At 44.9% G+C, this 21,284-nt stretch overlaps 1 protein-coding gene across 2 annotated transcripts in view; it reads left to right on the plus strand.

The window, feature by feature from the left end:
* The first annotated feature begins 3,446 nt into the window (after positions 1 to 3,446).
* The window catches only part of LOC129832984 (ATP-citrate synthase), a 29,818-nt gene continuing 11,980 nt past the window's right edge, over positions 3,447 to 21,284 (plus strand). Inside the window, exons 1-11 of one of the 2 annotated variants that reach the window (XM_055897172.1) lie at positions 3,447 to 3,629; positions 8,283 to 8,462; positions 11,853 to 11,975; positions 14,327 to 14,389; positions 14,763 to 14,953; positions 16,257 to 16,336; positions 17,189 to 17,319; positions 18,638 to 18,756; positions 19,359 to 19,557; positions 19,680 to 19,797; positions 19,965 to 20,119. In XM_055897172.1, coding sequence (XP_055753147.1) covers positions 8,304 to 8,462; positions 11,853 to 11,975; positions 14,327 to 14,389; positions 14,763 to 14,953; positions 16,257 to 16,336; positions 17,189 to 17,319; positions 18,638 to 18,756; positions 19,359 to 19,557; positions 19,680 to 19,797; positions 19,965 to 20,119 — 1,338 coding nt within the window. In that variant the 5' untranslated portion in view covers positions 3,447 to 3,629; positions 8,283 to 8,303. The remainder of the gene's footprint in view (positions 3,630 to 8,282; positions 8,463 to 11,852; positions 11,976 to 14,326; positions 14,390 to 14,762; positions 14,954 to 16,256; positions 16,337 to 17,188; positions 17,320 to 18,637; positions 18,757 to 19,358; positions 19,558 to 19,679; positions 19,798 to 19,964; positions 20,120 to 21,284) is intronic. The other variant, XM_055897173.1, reaches the window with a different exon arrangement.

Here is a 21,284-nt window from a genome sequence, read left to right on the forward strand (position 1 = left end):
ACTGTAGCATAAATAAAGACTGCATATAAGCAGACAATGACAGCTCTTACAATATTTGATTACATTTCTCAACAGGTTATAGGCTACATGTGCACCAAGTCAGAACAGGAGGTGAAAATAGACCATTATTAGGGTGAGGCACATGGGCTACTAACAGCTTACTACACAACATACACTTAGTATTACTTTCTTAGCTACAGTATACATATCTCCCTGGCATATTACATTTATGCAGCAGCATACAAGACATTTTTGGACTCACCTTGTGCTTTGCTCACTTGAACAGGAAGGTGGAGTGGCGGTCCTTCGTGGGCAAATTTTGTCCTCAGTCTGGCGTTCTCTGGATTTATGGTGCTTTCAAGACAACTGGGAACTCAGGGGAAGAAAAAATAGTTGAATCATGATGACGTCAGGGATCTTCAGGTCGTAGCTCCAGAAAGAGGCCTGAGTTCCCGATTTACAATTCGAAGTTGGATGAAAATTCAAAATGTGTTTTTCCAGTTCCCAATTGTCTTGAACTCACTAAAGTCGGATTTTGCAGTTTTGAGCATGGCATAAATCATGCTTGATTGACAGCATGGCCAATGTTGAATGTATAATTTTGAACTAGGAAAAGAGACCCTTGATCTTAGACTTGGGACCACACAACTACAGCCACTCCACTGAATAGCAGGCGAATGATTGCTTAGCAATGCTTGCAGTTAGCCACTGATTCCTTCCACACCACTCATTGTTGAATTTGCGATTTCCATCGGCCATTTATGTCCAATGGCCGATGAGCACCGATACGTTGTATCTATAATTTCTCTTCATTATTTCTCTTCATATGACAAGGATTAAAAGGATATGCCAGTAGATTGTCGACTTGATTCATGATGACTGCTAGCTAAGATTTTGAAAGTATGAAGTTGAATGATGATCACTCCAATCAAAGCTACTGTAGATATAACATGATTTGACATAATTTTATCTGTGGCCAATGAGCTTGCGCCTTCTTGGATGGGCACTTCTAATGTAACTCTATGGCAGCATCCAAGGGGCTAGAATTTTAGAGCTCTACCCTTAGACATGGCGGTGACGTAGTGTCCACATGAGTAACAGAACACTGAGCCAATCACGGCGCAACGCTCGGTATTTTCTGCTGGTTTGCCCCACCATCACAGAAAGCACTGAGCTAGGCTGAAACACCTGCATTTTGGAGCCGCCTTACTCAAGAAAAGAAAAAAGAGACCATGTTTGTATGCGACTTTATAAACTCAATGATATATATATTTTTTTACATTGTTTGCAAACTATGTGACATGCATTAATGCCAAAATAACATGCAAAACAGGCAAGCCCTCCCCAAAATATATATATTTTTTGGTGCTAGGTGCTAAAAATGTGGGGCTGCCCTGAATGACGGGTCGCCACTGCTTACTCACCCATTTTAACAGTTAGGAAGCTATTGACTATTGACACTGTACAGTGAGACTCAGCCATTTTGTTTGTAGATGGAAAAGTTGACCAGCAGATGGCACTCAGCCTCCGGATACTATTAGTACAATGTATGAAGAGAACATGATCTGAAGTATATTTCTCATCAGGCCAGTCAATGTTTGAATCTCCCAAAACTGAAGTGGCGTACTGGTTGGATCCACTTTTGAAGAAGTGTATCCAAGGCCAAAGGTTCTCGAACACCCCACTACAACACACACAATCCTACCTTCGTTACATTTGATTCTGGAGAGGCTCTGAGTTGAATGACCCAATTTTCAGACTGTCTAGTGGTGCGCCATCACCTCCCATTGCACCATATTGCACCACCACTGTGCAAGTTTTGATATCAATCATTTACACACCGGTGTGTATGAGAGAAAGAATTGCAACTCTTACCAAGGTCTGTATTGCCAGCTGCACTAGACTGAGGATTACACACACTGACTGTACAGGGCACTTGGCTCATCTGACTAATATGATGCAAACGAGTCTGGCTCCTTCCAAATGAAATTGCTCCACCTTGAAACGGACTGATTTTATGACACATTTGAATGTATCACCCGGGTTCTGTTCGTCATACTATAATGAACTATCTATCCTAGAAAATATATTGCATTGATTAGACAGCCCTTCTGCTGGTGTTTACAACAACAAAAAATTGTTAGCGTTAGTTTATTTGGAATTTGTTTATTTGTGCACAAGACAATACAAAACAATGTGATGAGAGTTAAAAAGGCAAGCGATATGTGCATGTGCAGGATAGGTAAAAAATGATGATGACCTGGGATCCTTTGGACTTCCCTACCCTAAACTCTAACATTAACCCCTTACCCTAACCATAATCATAACCCTTACCTAACCTTAACCCTTAACCATTTTAAAATTCAACTAAAATCGGGTTTATATATACACTAGATGATACATTTTGGGCGTTGTTTTGAAGCCACCTTGCCACCATCTTGGCACTCCCCCACGGTTGTAAAATATATTTTGGAAGCTATAAAATGCATTTATTAATGTCTACACTCGTTTTGCCACATTTATTCTATTAAAGACACCTTAATGCATACTTTTAAATGATATTATGTGAGCTAAACATACAAAATATATATATAAACATTTCCTTAAAGTATTTTTTTTTTAATGACTAATGTTACTGTCCCCACTACAACTAAAACATATACTTAAATACATTCTATTCTCTTCCTTTAAAACACTTAATTGAAAAATAATTCAATGTATTCCTATGGAGGACTGCTCCTACCGGGGAGTGCCAATATGACCGACCGGTGGCTTCAACGCCTCTCAATGGCCAAAGACATAGCATCAGCAATCCATGGTTCGGTTTAAATGCATCATTGGACGTCTCAAGGATGTCAGATTCCACAGAGCTCCAAAAAACTCCGAGGTGCATAAGGCACCTCACCCCTTTCCGATATTACTCGAACAAAATAAACAAACAAAATGGTATCCTGATTAATCAAACTCAGAAGCAAATAGTTTGGGATTCACACAAATAAAAATACCAGGGGTATAAAAATGCACACTACTGCAGTTTGTACAATTTACTTGAAGGCTGCTGAATGAAAATGCCTTTGGTGAATCATTGGCTACATATTTATGTATTTATCTATATATGGTCAAGGCCAAGAGCAACGGGAAAATATAAATAGCCTTAATGTAGATGTACATCAGTTCACTGGTGCCAGAATGTACTCAGATTATAAACGTTTATTCTAATTGAAAAAGGGAGACAATTTTACTGTCTTTTATACATGATCGTGTTATTCTATTCTGATTGGCTACAGTACCTAACAGACAATGCCAGCCAATCAGTGTCCTACAGTTGAACAGTGTAGTCGTTTCTTTCAACGACAGGTGGGCGTGAGCGTTATGAAGCAACAGCCACGGGGTGGTGTGACCCAATCAGAGAGCAGGGATATCAGCCAAGTCTATCGTCAGATAGGAAGAGGGAAGAAAACTGAGAACCCAGAAGTAAAAATCAGTGGTCCACGCCGACAGCCTAACGACAGATAGAAGGAGCAGTTAGCAGAATTATTGCCGGCTCATATCGTTTCACAAGCCGAAACGATCCAAATCTTCTCCTGGGAGACCTGGGAGATCTTTTCCACAACTCTCAAGATATAAAGGTGAGATAAATCTATATCTAGATTTATTTGGATGTTTACAGATTGCAAAGAGTAATTGAAAGCTGACTTGAAAGTTACATAAAGTAGTGTAACATGCGCAGTAAATAAAACTAAAAAGCTGACACAAATAAAGTGTGTGTGTGTGTGTGTGTGTGTGTGTGTGTGTGTGTGTGTGTGTGTGTGTGTGTGTGTGTGTGTGTGTGTGTGTGTGTGTGTGTGTGTGTGTGTGTGTGTGTGTGTGTGTGTGTGAGAGTAAGGGAAAGAGAGAGAGAACGAGTTGAACTGGTCAATCAACAGTAGCAGTCTTGGCTTCATAAAGAATGAAGACATTATGAAAAGTGTTATTGTGGCCACGGCTTAGTTTACTATAGTTTCTTTTAAAATGTGTCGACTCATGGACCGTGGCATGTTTATTTGTTTTCGAAAATGTCCTTATTACCCTTAATGTAGTTATTTATTGCCATTTAATCATTTACACCTATTTCATTCTGTTACAATGGAAATCATAATGAATGAATAATTTATATTTAACCTTCATTTAACTAGGCAAGTCATGTCTTTGGCATGGCATGTCTTTGACTAAATCAAATTTGATTGGTCACATGCATATGGTTAGCAGATGTTATTGTTAGTGTAGTGAAATGCTTCTGCTTCTAGTTCTGACAGTGCAGCAATATCTAACAAATAGTCTAACAATTCCACACGAACTACCTAATACACACAAATCTAAGTAAAGGGATGGAATATATACATATAAATATATGGAAGCGCAATGACCGAGCGGCATCGGCAAGATGCAATAGATGGTATAAAATACAGTATTTACATATGAGATGAGTAATGCAAGATATGTAAACATTATTAAAGTGGCCAATGATTTCAAGTCTGTATGTTGGCAGCAGCCTCTCTGTGTTAGTGATGGCTGTTTAACAGTCTGATGGCCTTGAGATAGAAGCTGTTTTTCAGTCTCTCGGTCCCAGCTTTGACGCACCTGTACTGACCTCGCCTTCTGGATGATAGCAGGGTGAACAGGCAGTGGCTCGGGTGGTTGTTGTCCTTGATGATCTTTTTGGCCTTCCTGTGACATCGGGTGGTGTAGGTGTCCTGGAGGGCAGGTAGTTTGCCCACCGGTGATGCGTTGTGCAGACCGCACCACCCTCTGGACAGCCCTGCGGTTATGGGCGGTGTAGTTGCCTTACCAGGCGGTGATGTAGCCCGACAGGATGATCTCAATTGTGCATCTGTAAAAGTTTAAGAGTTTTAGGTGACAAGCCAAATTTCTTCAGCCTCCTGAGGTTGAAGAGGCACTGTGGTGCCTTCTTCACCACACTGTCTGTGTGGGTGGACCATTTCAGTTTGTCCGTGATGTGTACGCCGAGGAACTTAAAACTTTCCACCTTCTCCACTACTGTCCCGTCGATGTGGATAGGGGAGGTGCTCCCTCTGCTGTTTCCTGAAGTCCACGATCATCTCCTTTGTTTTGTTGACGTTGAGTGAGAGGTTGTTTTCCTGACACCACACTCCGAGAGCCCTCACCTCCTCTCTGTAGGCTGTCTCGTCGTTGAGGGAATCAAGCCTACTACTGTTGTGTCGTCTGCAAACTTGATGATTGAGTTGGAGGCGTGCATGGCCACGCAGTCATGGGGGAACAGGGAGTACAAGAGGTGGCTGAGCACGCACCCTTGTGGGGCCCCAGTGTTGAGGATCAGCGACGTGGCGATGTTCTTTCCTACCTTCACCACCTGGGGGCCACCCGTCAGGAAGTCCAGGACCCAATTTCACAGGGCAGGGTTCAGACCCAGGGCCTCAAGCTTAATGATGAGCTTGGAGGCTATTATGGTGTTGAATGCTGAGCTGTAGTCAATGAACAGCATTCTTACATAGGTATTCCTCTTGTCCAGGTGAGACAGGTCAGTGTGCAGTGTGATGGCGATTGCATCGTCTGTGGACCTATTGGGGCGGTACGCAAATTGAAGTGGGTCTAGGGTGACCGGTAAGGTGGAGGTGATATGATCCTTGATTATTCTCTCAAAGCACTTCATGGTGACAGAAGTGAGTGTTACGGGGCGATAGTCATTTAGTTCAGCTCCCTTTGCCTGAGGTTTTCTTTTCAAGTCAATATTCAAGTGATCATGCATTTTAATAAACTTGGAATCAAATTCATAGAGAATTTTAATTGACACATCGTGCATTATTAGTCCACTCTCAAAACACAGCTCTTGCTTTTTTGAAAGCACTTCCTTGCTTTCCCCAAGTTCATTAGTCCCGACGGATATCTTCTCTAGCAGGCAGACAGATGCTTCTTTTAATTTTTGAAGCGCTGAAGTGTTTTTGTAATTTCTACCTGTCAGACCCAGGTGCAGATGTTTTGGTGTTGTTGTCGTATAAGGGAAGGCAATCTGGAGGTGTAGGGGACCTGGCCAGGTTAAGGTTAATTGCATTCTGACTTCAGTGCTGTGAAAGACAGTGCTTTTCACCGAAACAGAATTGATCAGATTTTCTGATGAGAAGAAGCCTTTGTTTCTGCTGTAGGTGTCAGTGGTTTTGATAAGTGTGTGTGATATGCATATTTTCTGGTGTGTGTGTGCCTTCATCTAGCAGTCTACAAGCGTTGCGCTTCAACCGCTCTTGATCAATGTTATCCGTGCTGGATCATTTATGTTGGCGAGGAGGGGTGATATTTCATAGCGCTGACAAGCCGCTAGCAGAGAGGAAGTAGACAGATCTACTGTAGTGAGTCGGTCTCTCCTCCCATCCAGTGTTCATATTGGCCTGGGACCAGAGCTATAGTGACTCAGGAAGAAGAGAAGAGTGATCAATACTGAAGATGCTCCAACACCACCTCCATTCATTTATCTAATCAAGGGCTAGCAGGGCAGCAACCCAGAGCAAAGCCTTCTCTGGTAGATACCAGGGCTCTTTATCTGAATTTAATTGCATTTTACCCTCTTTTTCGTGACATCCAAATACGATCTTGTCTCATTGCTCCAACTCCCCAACGGGCTCTGGAGAGGCGAAACATGCCCCGCAAAGCTACGCTTCTTAACGCCCACTTGGGACCGGACCCCAGGCTGTAGTGACGCCGCAACACTGGGATGCAGTGCATTAGACCACTGCGCCACTCGGGAGGCCACAGGGCTCTTTATCTGATGAAGGACACAGAGAGCAAGTTGACTGGGTGGTCCATCAGTGCAAGACTACTGAAGAGCAACTTTGTTGTTTTATTGTCAATTTCTTAGTAGTAATATTACGGAGACTAGTGACTGAGTGGGTTTGTATCAGCACAGTAATAGGACACATTTCTCATCTTTGATATCCATCTGGTCTGTGGTAAAAGCAATGATAAAGCTCTGCCTTGTGAGTGTAGCAGGAAACCAAGGCCAGATCAATAACAAAATAATTGCCACGTTGTGCTGGCGGAAGGAAAGTGAGGGGGGGGGGGGGGGGGGGTGGGGGATAATGAGGGGGCAGGGGGTGTGGTGGAGGATGGGGGTTGGTCCCGTTTGGTACTGTGAGTCTGGACATCCAAGTACCACATTCTGCTGTATAATGACCAGAATCATGTCTTCATGATTAATGAACATTTAATTTTCAAATCCCAACATAGTGAGTGATTTAAAGGCCTTTCTAGGTTGACTGACGTGGTCCCAGTAGACTAGGCATTCGAAACCCTCTCCAAATATCTAATTTATGATTTTTATATGTGTGTGCTGACAGACAGCTGCCTTTGATAGTCTCTTGGGAATATCCCTAGTATGGCGTTCCGGGTCACTACGTCATACCAGGACGACCCTTCACCCGTTACAGGGTTTATACACGCGACCATGACATCATAGCAGTCTGACAATCAGGCTTATCTTGTTTGTGTATGAGACTGCACGTCTGACACTGACACGTCTCACAATGTGTAGTTCATAGTAGAGAGTCCTCTCCTTCGGGAGTGATGTCCTTTACCAGCGGTTTATTCCTAGCTCTACAAACAGTGACCACACCCTTTATTCAGTAGCAGTAGGTTCAAGGCGTGTCTACATGTGTGGGTGATTGTTTCTCTGTGTTTGAGACGGCAACGCATCAGCCTCTCTCTAAAGGTTGTTTAGTCGTCTGAATGATTGAGGGTGTTTTGTGTGTCTGGTTATTGTCCTCTACACAAACTCCAGGCCCCCTCTCTGTGCTGTCTCTGGTGATTAAAGCTGTGTGCCTGTCTCAGGGTTCACCTGATTTTGTTTGAGTGGCAGCCAGATGAGGGCTCGTTACTCCATTAGAGTGCCGATCCTAGACCTGGGCTAATCAACTTAGCCTCAGCATCACTGCCTGCATGGATAAGGTTTTTTTTTTTTTTTGCCGGGCCAATAAAGGATCGCGTACTGGAGAGATGACGGGGCAGATCCTACAACATAGATAGAGGCCTCTGATCTGCAGTTTGTGTGTAAATGAATAGCTCACTATATACCATAATTATCATGTAAGAGGCTGCTGTTGTTAAAGGTAGGCCTGTCCTCTCTGATGTGTCATATTTGGGAACATAACTAGAATATCTTATACTTAAGCTAGTCACCCTGTACTGGTATGCACTTGTGGTTATAATCGGGTTTACCTAATCTCTCTCTCTCTCTCTCGCTTTTGACCTGTCTCTCTCTCTCTCTCTCCTCTCAGACCACTGTTCTCTGATCTACCATGTCGGCCAAAGCCATCTCGGAGCAGACGGGGAAGGAGTTCCTCTATAAGTACATCTGTACATCTGCAGCTGTCCAGAACAGGTTCCGCTATGCCAACGTGACGACTGAGACCGACTTTGACCGGCTGGCACAGGACCACCCCTGGCTGCTCACTGAGGTAAGGAATAACTGATCCATCGAAGGCCCATTTTTAGAACCAAATACCGACCTAGTACCTAGGTCTTAACAGCAGCTCTTATGTCATTCAATCACCAATGGTCAATGGCACGACTGTCTTTTCAGACGTCAACTATTTCTTCATAAGGATGACTGACCCACGCAAGGTTAAATGTTTGCTGAAAACAAGGATTATATTACATTGCAGTCAGTAGATTCAGTTTGGCCACATTTATAGTCATAAATCTGTCTCCATGACTATCACAGCAGCCACCTTTCCTGACTGCCGCCTGTGTGAAATGCTCCATTTTTTTATTTATTTTTTTGCGGACACAATCACTTAGGCTAATGGAAGAGTAGAGTGGTCTCCTGGCTCTCGTTAGGACCCTAACGTCCTGGCTAGCAGGCCCATCTTCATTCCAGCCACTCTTCTGGCTGTAAAACGTGAAGTCACTGTAGAGGAGAATGAATATCCGCATCGTCATGGGAATGTATCAGGAGGAATAAAAAGTGACATCCACAATGGGAGGAGACACTCTCTTTAAGAGCAATCAGAATTACCTCAGAGATGGAGGATGGAGGAGGAGGAGTCTGGGAGAAAGAGGGGTCTAATAGAATTACAGGATGACTCATCTCCCAGGGTAAAATATATCTCTCTCTCTCCTCCTGTCTCCCGGGCAGTCTGCCTGTCTCACTCAGCTGGGAGGCTGTTTTGGTGCTTCATCAAGTCGGATGCAGTGAGGTATGGAAGGGTGGAGGAGGATGAGGAGAAGGATCGAGGAGGAGGATAGAGGAGGGCAGGTGTAGGCCCCGATACACATGAACCGATGTGACAGGATTGATTAGGAAATTACATTACCGTTCACCCTGGGCCCTCTCTGCCCGGTTTTACTGGCAGCACTCCAGAGGATAATGGCTCAAGTCTCATAGGTCACTTCTCTCTCGATCTCTGATTGACCCAAGAGAGGTAGCAGCCAGGGGGAGGGGGGAGGACGGAGGAATGGAAGGAGGGACTGAGAGACTGATGATAAACAGCTTCTATCTCCAGGCCAACAGTGTTGAACAGTCACCACTACCATAGTCACTGTTACTAGCCGGTTACCACCCGGTACTCTACCCTGCACCTTAGTGACTCCTGCCCTATGTACATAGATTGATTGAACACTGGTCACTTCAATAATGTTTACATACTGTTTTACCCACAATATATGTATATACTGTTTTCTAGTCAAGGCTCATCCCCTATAACTACTACTGTACACACCTTTTCTATTCATATACTATCTATATAGTGGGCTCCCGGGTGGCGCAGCGGTCTAAGGCACCACATCTCAGTGCTAGAGGCATCACAACCGGCTGTGATTGGGAGTCCCATAGGGTGGCGCACAATTGGCCCAACGTTGTCCGGGTTAGGGTTTGGCCAGGGTAGGCCGTCATTGTAAATAAGAATTTGTTCTTAACGGACTTGCCTGGTTAAATAAAAATATATACAGTGCCAGTCAAAAGTTTGGACACACCTATTTGTTCCAGGGTTTTTCTTTAATTTGACTATTTTCTACATGGTAGAATAATAGTGAAGACATCAAAACTGTGAAATAACACATATGGAATCATGTAGTAAGCAAAAAAGTGTTAATCTAAATATATTTTATATTTGAGATTCTTCAAAGTAGCCACCCTTTGCCTTGATGACAGCTTTGCACACTCTTGGCTAATTTGAAGAATCTCAAATAGATTTTGATTTGTTTTTTGGTTACTACATGACTTTTGACTCCGCTGGACCAGACAGGACAGGCAAAAAGTGCTCTTCACTGACGAGTCACGGTTTTGTCTCACCAGAGGTGATGGTCGGATTTGCGTTTATCGTCGAAGGAATGAGTGTTACACCGAGGCCTGTACTCTGGAGCCTGATCGATTTGGAGGTGGAGGGTCCGTCATGGTCTGGGGCGGTGTGTCACAGCATCATCGGACTGAGCTTGTTGTCATTGCAGGCAATCTCAACGCTGTGCGTTACAGGGAAGACATCCTCCTCCCTCATGTGGTACCCTTCCTGCAGGCTCATCCTGACATGCATGACAATGCCACCAGCTATTCTGCTCGTTCTGTGTGTGATTTCCTGCAAGACAGAATTGTACGTGTTCTGCCATGGCCAGTGAAGAGCCCGGATCTCAATCCCATTGAGCACGTCTTGGACCTGTTGGATCGGAGGGTGAGGGCTAGGGCCATTCCCCCCCAGAAATGTCTGGGAACTTGCAGGTGTCTCGGTGAAAGAGTGAGGTAACATCTCATAGCAAGAACTGGCAAATCTGGTGCAGTCCATGAGGAGGAGATGCACTGCAGTACTTAATGCAGCTGGTGGCCACACCAGATACTGACTGTTACTTTTGATTTTGAACCCCCCTTTGTTCAGGGACACATTATTCCATTTCTGTTAGTCACATGTCAGTGGAACTTGTTCAGTTTATGTCTCAGTTGTTGAATCTTGTTATTTTCATACAAATATTTACACATTTTAAGTTTGCTGAAAATAAACGCAGTTGACAGTGAGAGGACGTTTCTTTTTTTGCTGAGTTTATATAGACAGGTGTGTGCCTTTCCAAATCATGTCCAATCAATTGAATTTACCACTGATGGACTCCAATCAAGCTTTAGAAACATCTCAAGGATGATCAATGGAAACAGGATGCACCTGAGCAAAATTGAGCGAAGAGTCTGAATAGAGTCTGAATACTAATGTAAAAAAGATATTTGTGTGTTTAAAAAAATTAAAAAAGAATACATTTGTAAAAATGTCAAAATACCTGTTTTCACTTTGTCATTATGGGATATTGTATGTTGATTGAGGAAATGTTTTTATTTGATACATTTTAGAATAAGGCTGTAACAAAATGTGGAAGAAGTCAAGGGGTCTGAATACTTTCCCGAATGCACTATATATAAAATATTCCAGACTCGTTCTGATATTTATTTATTTTTACTTTTTTGCAATATGTGTGTGTTACTGCACTGCTGGAGCTACAAACACAAGCATTTTCGCAGCACCTGCGACAACATCTGCAAATCTGTGTACGCTACCAATAAACGTTGATTTGAGGGAGGACCCGGAAACCTACCTCCTGATCTACAGATCTAGTTCTGATCAAGATGGGCCTCAAATGCTGAGGATTTGAAGTGTGTAAATGGTACCTGAAGTGAACTCGCCCATATGTGCCACACACAAATGTCATAACCTGTTATCATAAACAACAAATTAGCGATGTGTTAATGTGAGGCTAACTACGCTATCCTGTCATGGGTAGTCTAGTCTAAGGATGATCACTGAATCAGTCACTTATGTCCATTACCCTGGTGTTGTGATGCTAACAGTTTGACCGTGTTGTCTGTTCTCTAGCGGCTGGTAGTGAAGCCAGACCAGCTGATCAAGCGTCGGGGGAAGCTGGGATTGGTAGGTGTCAACCTGGACCTGAAAGGTGTCCAAGAGTGGCTGAAGACCCGCCTCATGAGCGAGACCATGGTAGGTTATTGCCCCCCCCACACACACACATATATATCTATAATACAAAAACACACACACCAAGTCATCCTGAAGTGGATCCTCCAAAATACAGTGACTACAGCTAGGTTCAGGCCCATTCCTGGTCATGCACATTGAAACCCATCTCCCGCTCTTCAGTCGGCACCGTAGTGAACTCTTTCACTCTGCTCACTGTTTACTCTTTCTCCTGCAGAACATCTGGTTCCACTCAGCCCTCCCTTTTCTCTTATTTCTCTCTTCATCCCCTCTTTCCCATGCCCACTCGTACTGCCCGTCCAAGTTAAGTGTGTTTGTTTTGATGCATGTTAAACTCTGCCTCCAGAGCTGCACAGATTGCTAATGAGCTCTCAGTCAGGTGCTAGTCAATCAAGCCAGTCAGCCGAGAACGGAGAGTCCTGCCTGTGAGTAAACGGGTTTCAGTGTAAGCCGAGCACGATACAGTAGGTCCGTCACTCTGTGTGCCACTTAGATGTTTGTGTGCTTCATAAACCATGGGCTATGCGAGGGAGTGAGTGTGTGTGTGCGTGCGTGCTTGCGTTAGAGGTAGGCAGCTGTGGGCTGCTGGGTATATCACTGGCCAGACATTTTCGATGAAAACGTCAGTCGCTGCTGGAGACCATCAATGAGAAATACATGAATTCACCGTTTTTAAGATGGCGTCTATCTGGATTAATCATTTTCTTTCGACTGGCTTGAACAGCTGTTGCTGTTAATTTAGAATCTGGTTAACTTGTTACAGTTATAGGACATGTTTCACAATATGCTGTGCGTTTTCATTGCTTAAATGTGTTTTTGGGTAGCTTTATATGGGATAGTTAGTGTGTTTGTATTTATTACGGATCGCCCTTAGCAGCAGCTACTCTTCCTAGGGTCCAGCAAAATGAAGGCAGTTATACAATTTTAAAAAACAGTACAATACATTCACAACAGATTTCACAACACATTAAGTGTGTTCTTTCAGGCCCCTACTCTACTACCACATATCTACAACACAGAATCTGTGTGTGTGTGTAGGAAGGTGCTTGTGCAGGAAGGTGCTTGTGCAGTAGCTGGATATTGAGATTAGAGGGTGGTACGGTACTGGGTATTATGCTACAGTATGTGTTAGTTATTTGTGTAAGTGAATGACATTCTGTAGTGTGTGTGTCTGAAAGAGACAGGGTTGTGTCTGGACTAGAGAGAAGAGGTGGGGTAGAGTTCAGTAACTGTTAGCAATTTAGGCTGTCAGCTCGACTTTTTGTTCTCGCTCTCCTCTCACAACCCATCACTCTGTTTCTCGCCAGTTTACCAAATCACTATTCCCAGAGGTTGAGATGACTCCTCGTCTGGCTATTTCCCCCAGTCTTTGACGCCATGGCTTCCCTCAGTGATAGGGTGTAACCAGGATAGTTCATGTGTTTCCAGGCGAATGGGTGTGAAAATGTCAGTGGTTATTATGCATCATATCAGTTGAATTGACCCCTTTTTTGGTCACTACTTTAAGTTTGTGTAAAACATCAATCATGTTTCACCTTCCTACTTTATTATTATTCTTTTTTTAAATTTTTGAGCTTCTTAATCAATATATTCCTCCAACCTTTTCGCCCCTCTCTTCCGCCGTCTCCTCCCTCGTTCTCTAGGGAGCAGTGAGAGAATCGGTATGGAGATGATTTCAGTTTAGTTTGGCCTCAGCTCGTCTTTAATCAGATGGCCTCTTTTCTCCCTTCATCGTCCCTCCCTTTTTATTCCATCTCTCAGAAATGTCAACCTTTTCCTTTTTTTCTTCTTCTTTCGGCTGACTGCTCTCCCGGGCAGTCCCTGGTTGTTTTATGCGTGGGGACCTTTTAACACAGGCAGTGTGACAGCCAGCTAAATGAGCTCTCATTTCACCTAGGACTATACTAGACTGCTGCTCTGTGTGGATGTCATCCTCTGTCAGTTTGGGCCTCCCTTTTTTTCAGGCTTTATTCAACGACACTTTCTTGTCCCGTGGCCTGATTATTTAGTTTGTGTCTGCTCTGTGGCCACTTTGTGTTCACTTTGGGGCCTTGCGGTGTGTTCCTTCATACCTCCCTCTCTCGTTTTCTCCCTCTCTCTCTGCTTCTCTCCCTCTATTAGTCCTGAGGGCGTACCTGTAAACAAATTGCATTGTTACATTATGATGGATCCTCCAGATTCGGTACAGCTGGCTCAGAGTAATAGTCATTATAGCATTGTAGTCTCCTGTGGGAATTAATGATGGTTTTGCCAAATGAAATGCTGCCTTTTCGCTCCATCAATTCTCTATTTCTCCCCCAACACGAATTGTCTGTCTGTGAGCTTCTAAATAAGTGCTGTATGTGTTTTCTCAGGTGGGAAAAGCAAAGGGGATCCTGAAGAACTTCCTCATCGAGCCATTCGTAGCCCACAAGCAGGTGAACTATCTACGTGATGCGATTTCTCTAGTCTAGCTACCTCACAGAGGACTGCAGCCGAACAGGTTTTCCAACTTACTGTCATTTTATTCATGAGTTGTGTGAGATACTGCACCTTCGCTAAACAGTACGTCCAATCTCAAGGAGCGGCTTTAAAGGGATAGTTCGCCCCAAGAAAAACGCTACTTTAGTATTTTATTCATTTGTCCACTGTTAATGCCATCCCAAACAGTGATGCATGTCAGCAGACAAGTTGTCAAGATTGAGCACTTTAAGTACAGAACCAAAAACTGTGATGAAGATAGTTTTGGCTTCTATGACGTACACGTCTCTGGTTGTCTATAACTGACCTGTTTGTCTCCCTATCCCTCAGGAAGAGGAGTTCTACGTGTGTGTCTACGCCACACGGGAGGGCGACTACCTGTTGTTCCACCATGAAGGAGGGGTAGACGTGGGGGATGTGGACGCTAAGGCCAGCAAGCTTCTGGTAGGAGTGGACGAGAAGCTGACTGAAGACGCAGTGAAGAAACAGCTCCTGACCCATGTCGCTGCGGACAAAAAAGCGTGAGTGGCGCGAGACGGTGCCTTCATTTCAAAATGGATTTCTACTTTGTAAGAGAGAGAGAATTTGCACGCTAAAATAACAGGATACTAGATCAATTTTATTAATATTTACGGGTGAGAACCTCATTCATTCTGAGGTAGTGAAGCGGAGGGTTAGAGAAAGAACCTGATGTTGTTGTGTAAAACTAAAGCTGGCTGGCAAGCAATGGCAGCACCACTCACTACAAAACACAGAGAGGGGAAAGCGATGGGGAGGTACTCTGTGATAATGCAGTAATGCTGGAGGGAGAAAGAGGAGGAGGGAGGTGAGTTCCATTAGAGAAATGACAAACTCCCTCCACCACGAGCTCGCCTTTGTTCGATCATCCCCCTCCTTTCATCCCCCTTCGCCTTATTCTGAGCACGTTCCTGGAGCCTGACGTTTATTTTGATGGGTGTGATACAGTGACCCTCGCAACTCCCCCCTCCCTTCGCTTGAAACAGCTCTCTGTGAAGGCAGGCAGGGCCTGGCTGGGCTCACCACGGTCTCGGCTGACATTGAGGAAGATGGCTCTGCACTGTTCACCCACCCTCACCCTCTTCCCTCCTTTGGATCCACGAACGGAGCGGTGGGCCTAGCCCCATCAGGATCTGTCGGTAGGAGATGAGCTTAGTCACTGTGGGTGCAATGTGTCGGGCCTGACCCCCTCACTCCCTGAGTCCAGGGTTCTCCTGGCAGCTAGAGTAGCCCTCCTGACAAACAGGAGACTGACGTGGTCACAAGGCCACAGAGCTGCCTGCACAGCTGACAGACAGGGGACTGACGTGGTCACAAGGCCACAGAGCTGCCTGCACAGCTGACAGACAGACACAGGCAGGGAGAGAGGAATAAATACTGCCCCCATCACAGCCCTTCACCCATCTGTTTTGACAGGAGGAGGCGGGAGTAAATTAGATGTTTCCTTCATTGTAGCGAGGCTCACCGGCTAATTTGCAGGTGCAGTGGAAAAGAGCTGGCTCCTCCTCCAACACTGCCTCCACCCCTCCCTCTTTCCCTCACTTCTTCGTTGTTATTGTTGGCTCTGGTTTTTATGGATTTAGTGCTATATAAAGGGTGTGACTCACTGTTTAAAAGGAAAGTGTTATCCCTCAGGGAAATGAATTAGAATGAACAGTCAGTTGGCAGATCTTCTACTGAACCACATTTATTTCCCTGCACATAATAAGGACGAGAAAGGGTCTGTCTGCGTTTTAGGGAAAGTTAAAAGGTCAAGGTGTAGCTGTAAAACAGTTGAACTTGTTGGCTGGTTATTTCTTCCTGCAGGGTTCTGGCCAGCTTCATCGTTGGACTGTTCAACCTGTACGAAGACCTGTACTTCACCTACCTTGAGATCAACCCACTGGGTAGGTCCTGTCATCCAATCCTACCACAACCAGCACTCCTACCAACCTCCTACCACAGCCTGAACATGATGCCCTGAACAGCTCCCTCATCCAGACATACACTCACAGCCTCGTCATTTTGTCAGAGAACTAAGAAGTTTGAGGGGGGGGGGGATAAAGATCTGACGGAATCTAAAAACATCTCCTTGTAGGAAAACGTATAGAGGAGCCGAAGTTCATTACAACATTCTAATTCTGAGGGGGGGAACTGGTTCAATAATTCATGTTCCTGCTGTTTGATGACTGCAGTGTGTTTTATCAGGGTGTAATTGGTCGTCAGTACAAGGTTATATGCCCCGTGGCAGCTGTTCCTGTGGAGGGGAGAGGACTGGGGCTGCTGAGACCTCCCCTCCTGCTTTGATGTCTCCCCCACACCCCCTGCCTCTCCAATCTCCCCCTCCTGCAGTGTGAGTAGGGACTAGGGAGGTTAGGACGCCCCCTGGGGGTGTACATGGTCCTCTCTCATTCCCCCTGTGTTCTATTTTAGAGATCACCCCCGCAGTGGCACTGCTGGAGACGAGCAGGTTTCTGTGGAAACTAAACGAACGAACACACAGTGTCAGTGTTTATCTAAATAAAACCGTGCCGTTTCCAACCATACCTGATCTCAGAACAAATCCACTTAGGTAGGATGGAAGCAGTGAGGTACAGATGGAGAGCAGTACTCTGACTCAATCACAGTGGAAGAACCCAAGTGAATATCAATAAGAGGATGTGGTTCTTTTCCTTCTGTATTTAACCCTACAATGCCCCGGGCTAACGTGCTTCATTTGCCTTCCACGTCGTGTCTCTCTCTCCGTTTCCTTCTCTCAGTGGTCACGAAGGATGGCGTGTTTGTGCTGGACATGGCGGCTAAGATCGATGCCACGGCGGACTACCTCTGTAAGGCCAAGTGGGGCGACGTGGAGTTCCCTCCACCTTTTGGCAGGGAGGCCTACCCTGAGGTGAGGACAATCACCTGACTGCTAGCCAGAGGCTGCTATGTCCATTTTGTTACATAGAAGGAACTAGAAGGATAAGGGCAGTTCCAAGGAAGTCATAATATATTATACAATCGCTTTACAAGTAATTGTGTACCAGAGTTTGGGTCAATTCGGAAAGTAAATCCAATTCAACATTTTCCTCATTGAAAATCATGGCAGAGAATTCGAGTTTCAGTGTACTTCTGGAATTGAAATGGATTTGACACCAACCCTGATAATGACTTGACATATCTTTTCAAATAAGCCTCCACCTAAGTTAATCTGCAGAAAAATCACAGATGTACATGCTGTATCAGTTTCCTCATGAGTTATTTTTGCTGACTAGATGCACACCTGTACAGTGATAAAGGTTTCCGTTCCTTCCGTGACTATTTTATGAGTCCTTTGGCTGTCCCAGCTACGGAGAGGGATGTTGATCAGGAAAGGGACTGGGGGAGGTGACTAGCACAGCGAATAATCAGCCTTGACTCATACTGAGTTAGTACCTTATCTCCATGGTGATACCATAGCACACCCCAGTAGCGACGGTCGTCAGGGTGGAGGGCTACAGGGACAACAGGGATGTAGTGACCTCATTAGATGTTATGATTCTATGCTTAGATATTCTGTCATTTGTCTCCGTTTCTATGGCCCAGTCTAGATGTAAAATGTTAGACCAGTGTTTTGTGTCTTTATTGATTTAATTGGCTTGTGTTTTGATAGTTGTTTTGGGCAGTATGGTTAATGGTCTCTGCGTGTGTGTGTGTGTGTGTGTGTGTCTGAGCTGCTTTGAGACCGACGGTCTGTCTGGGTGCTGTCGGCAGCAGACGGGCCCGTTTTAATTGGGCTGCTGTCAGTCTGGGGTGGAGCCACGTTACCAGCGGGGGCCTTTGATTGGGTGTGTCCCCAGCTGTGTCCCTCGCTGTCGCAAACAACCAGCTCTGATTGGCAGCAGGCTGTTTTTACTGCCTGGACATTCTATCTTCTTTTCCCAATAGTATCAGAAATGTGTGTTTCACCACACAGGAACATCCCACATGAGCAGGTGCACATAATTAAAAAAGAACCTGAGGAGAAATACTCATATTTGAAAGTGTGGACCTGGGCTACCAGAGATGTTTATCCTCTGTCGTTGAACCAGGATAAAATGAGTTTGAAAGGGAAACGACATGAGTGGATTATTACAGCCTAATGAAGTGGTGCTCAAACTGATGTCTGGCCTGATTACCGCTGCAATCAGGAAACCCTGCACTCCCAATACCACTGGACCTTCAGCTAACCTCCCCTTTGGCTCTTGCAGGAGGCCTATATTGCAGACCTGGATGCCAAGAGTGGTGCCAGTCTCAAACTCACCCTGCTCAACCCCCGTGGAAGAATCTGGACCATGGTGGCAGGAGGAGGGGCTTCCGTCGTCTACAGGTAGAGTCACCAATCACAATGTCTCAACCTCAGCCATGCGTCGTCACCTCAGCATGCCAAACAATATTACTAACAACATGTTTGGAGTTTCTCTCAACACTCCCATATTCTTTCATTGTGGTGTCGCTAATGGCCCTGTTAGCTTAGTTTCTGGCTGGCTCCTAGGGCTACGCTGCCGCGGTTGTAATTGGGTTCAGCATTAGGAGAGTGCACCAGCTAGTGACGCAACACTCAGATTGATGGCGCAGCCGAGACCAGACGCTGCTGCTTGTTCTGCAGAGAGCTAAATGAGAGCATCTTAACGAGAGCCTGGAGGAATGAGGAGCCTTCCGTCTGTCAGAGGCATTAGGCGTAACGTACACAGACACACCTACTGTGACTGAATGCTTCTGTGGATTGGAGTAGTGTCTGTTTGTATAGATTGTTTTAACAGTGTGTACAGACTGGGAGAGAGAGATATTAGATATTATTCAACTTTCACAATGCACTACTATACTGAATGTACAGTATACTGGAGATGTTTTCCTGAGGTGATTGTGTGTATTGTTCCCTGCACCCCTGTGTTTGTGTGTTTTTTATCCAATGGGATCCCTCCTACACAGTGACACCATCTGTGACCTGGGCGGAGTTGACGAGCTGGCCAATTACGGGGAGTATTCCGGAGCGCCCAGCGAACAGCAGACCTATGACTACGCCAAGACCATCCTGTCTCTGATGACCCGCGAGAAACACCCCGACGGAAAAGTCCTGATCATCGGAGGAAGCATCGCAAACTTCACTAACGTTGCAGCCACATTTAAGGTAGATGTAAAAATGCATCCACAGAGCTGAACACGATATCTGAAGCAATTGTGATTTAGATTTAGATTTAGGTTTAGATTTAGGTTAGGCTACTCTGAGATCCTCTCCTGTCTCTGTTCCAGGGCATTGTCCGAGCCATCAGGGACTACCAGGGCCCCATAAAGGAGCATGAGATCACCATATTTGTCCGCCGTGGGGGCCCCAACTACCAGGAAGGCCTCAGGGTCATGGGCGAAGTGGGTGAGTAGCTCCACAGTAAATAAAAGTACCTTTAGCAAGAGATGTTCGTGGTCTTGTATGTCTGCCTAATTTCCTCTGTGATGAATGTCAAGCCAATGCTATTTTTTTAGCTTTGATTGACACACTCAACCTTCTGAGGACATTCTGTGTGTGCCATGTTTCCACAGGTAAGACTACTGGCGTCCCCATCCATGTCTTCGGCACAGAGACTCACATGACTGCCATTGTCGGCATGGCGCTGGGCCACCGACCAATACCCAAAGAGCCTCCCGTCGCCGCCCACACCGCCAACTTCCTGCTCAACTCCAGTGCCAGTTCATCGGTAGGTTACACTGGGCCTAGAATTAGTTACAGGGCAATTCTAGCACTTTTCAATGCGGTCAAAAATGTGGTGTTGCTGTTTTTTAGGATATTTCCACTCTGAGCTCAAAATAACACTCTGAAATTGTGAAAATTATGATAATGCCTTTTTAATATAAGATTTTGGAGAGAAAAAAATGACTGGAATTTCAGCCTGTTCAGGTGGGATAATCTGATTGGATTATTCTGACCAATGACCAGTCACCAGTTATTTGCATATATGTATCCTCCCACTTTGAAGGGGTAAGCGGGGTGGGCTCTCGCGTCTAGATGATCCTATCTGCTAATCAGGACTGTATGTAAATATATTAACATTTGTTTCAGCACGACCACACGACCAGACAGAGCATTTCAATGGCAAAAGGAGGCTCAGGGAAATAAATTATCATTTTATCATTTTATCTCTAGTTCTTTTCACGAAATAAACACACACACGGTGATTTTATTAGACAAACATTGATAATATAAAAAATAAGACTGTTATACTCGATGACCTCAAAAATGTAAACATTTTAAAAAGAGTGATTTTCAAACACTGAGGTTGGCGGTGACGTGTTTCCCATGCTGGCACGTTGAGGTCATCTGAGGTGCGTCTTTGTGTGTAGAGCATCGCCTGGCTTTGTATGCTGCTGTGGTTTTAAATAGCAGCCAGGAGACAATACACTAGGCCTGCGCTGTAGCCTGCAGGGCTCCATTAATAATGTGCCGCACCAGGGCTTTCAGGGAGATGCGTCCGTGGTCATGGGAAGGGGGCCTACGTCCATTTGATGATGGAGGATGTCAGGGCAAAAGGACAAAAAAATATGAAAGCAGCAAAGACACATGCACAGGTTTGCAAAAGTGCCGATGGTGCATTCCCCAGGAAGCCCAAATCTCACTCTGAGCTCAACTGAATGTCGTTTAGTGAATTTGAATGAATTTAAACTGCGGGGGCACAGCATGTAGATTGTTTTTTTAAAGCAAGTTCAACACGAGGCCACTGTGCCACAGACGTTGTCTGTACATAGGGCTCTACTGTGCAGCTGGCATCACTGCAGGTTTATCACACAAGGCTTCATTGTAAAGCTCGCACCATGCTACTCTCTCGCTCTCTCTCTTTGAAGGTAATGTGGCGCTGTCACAAATAA

Source organism: Salvelinus fontinalis, chromosome 34 (assembly GCF_029448725.1).
Source record: "Salvelinus fontinalis isolate EN_2023a chromosome 34, ASM2944872v1, whole genome shotgun sequence".
Lineage (NCBI taxonomy): Eukaryota > Metazoa > Chordata > Actinopteri > Salmoniformes > Salmonidae > Salvelinus > Salvelinus fontinalis.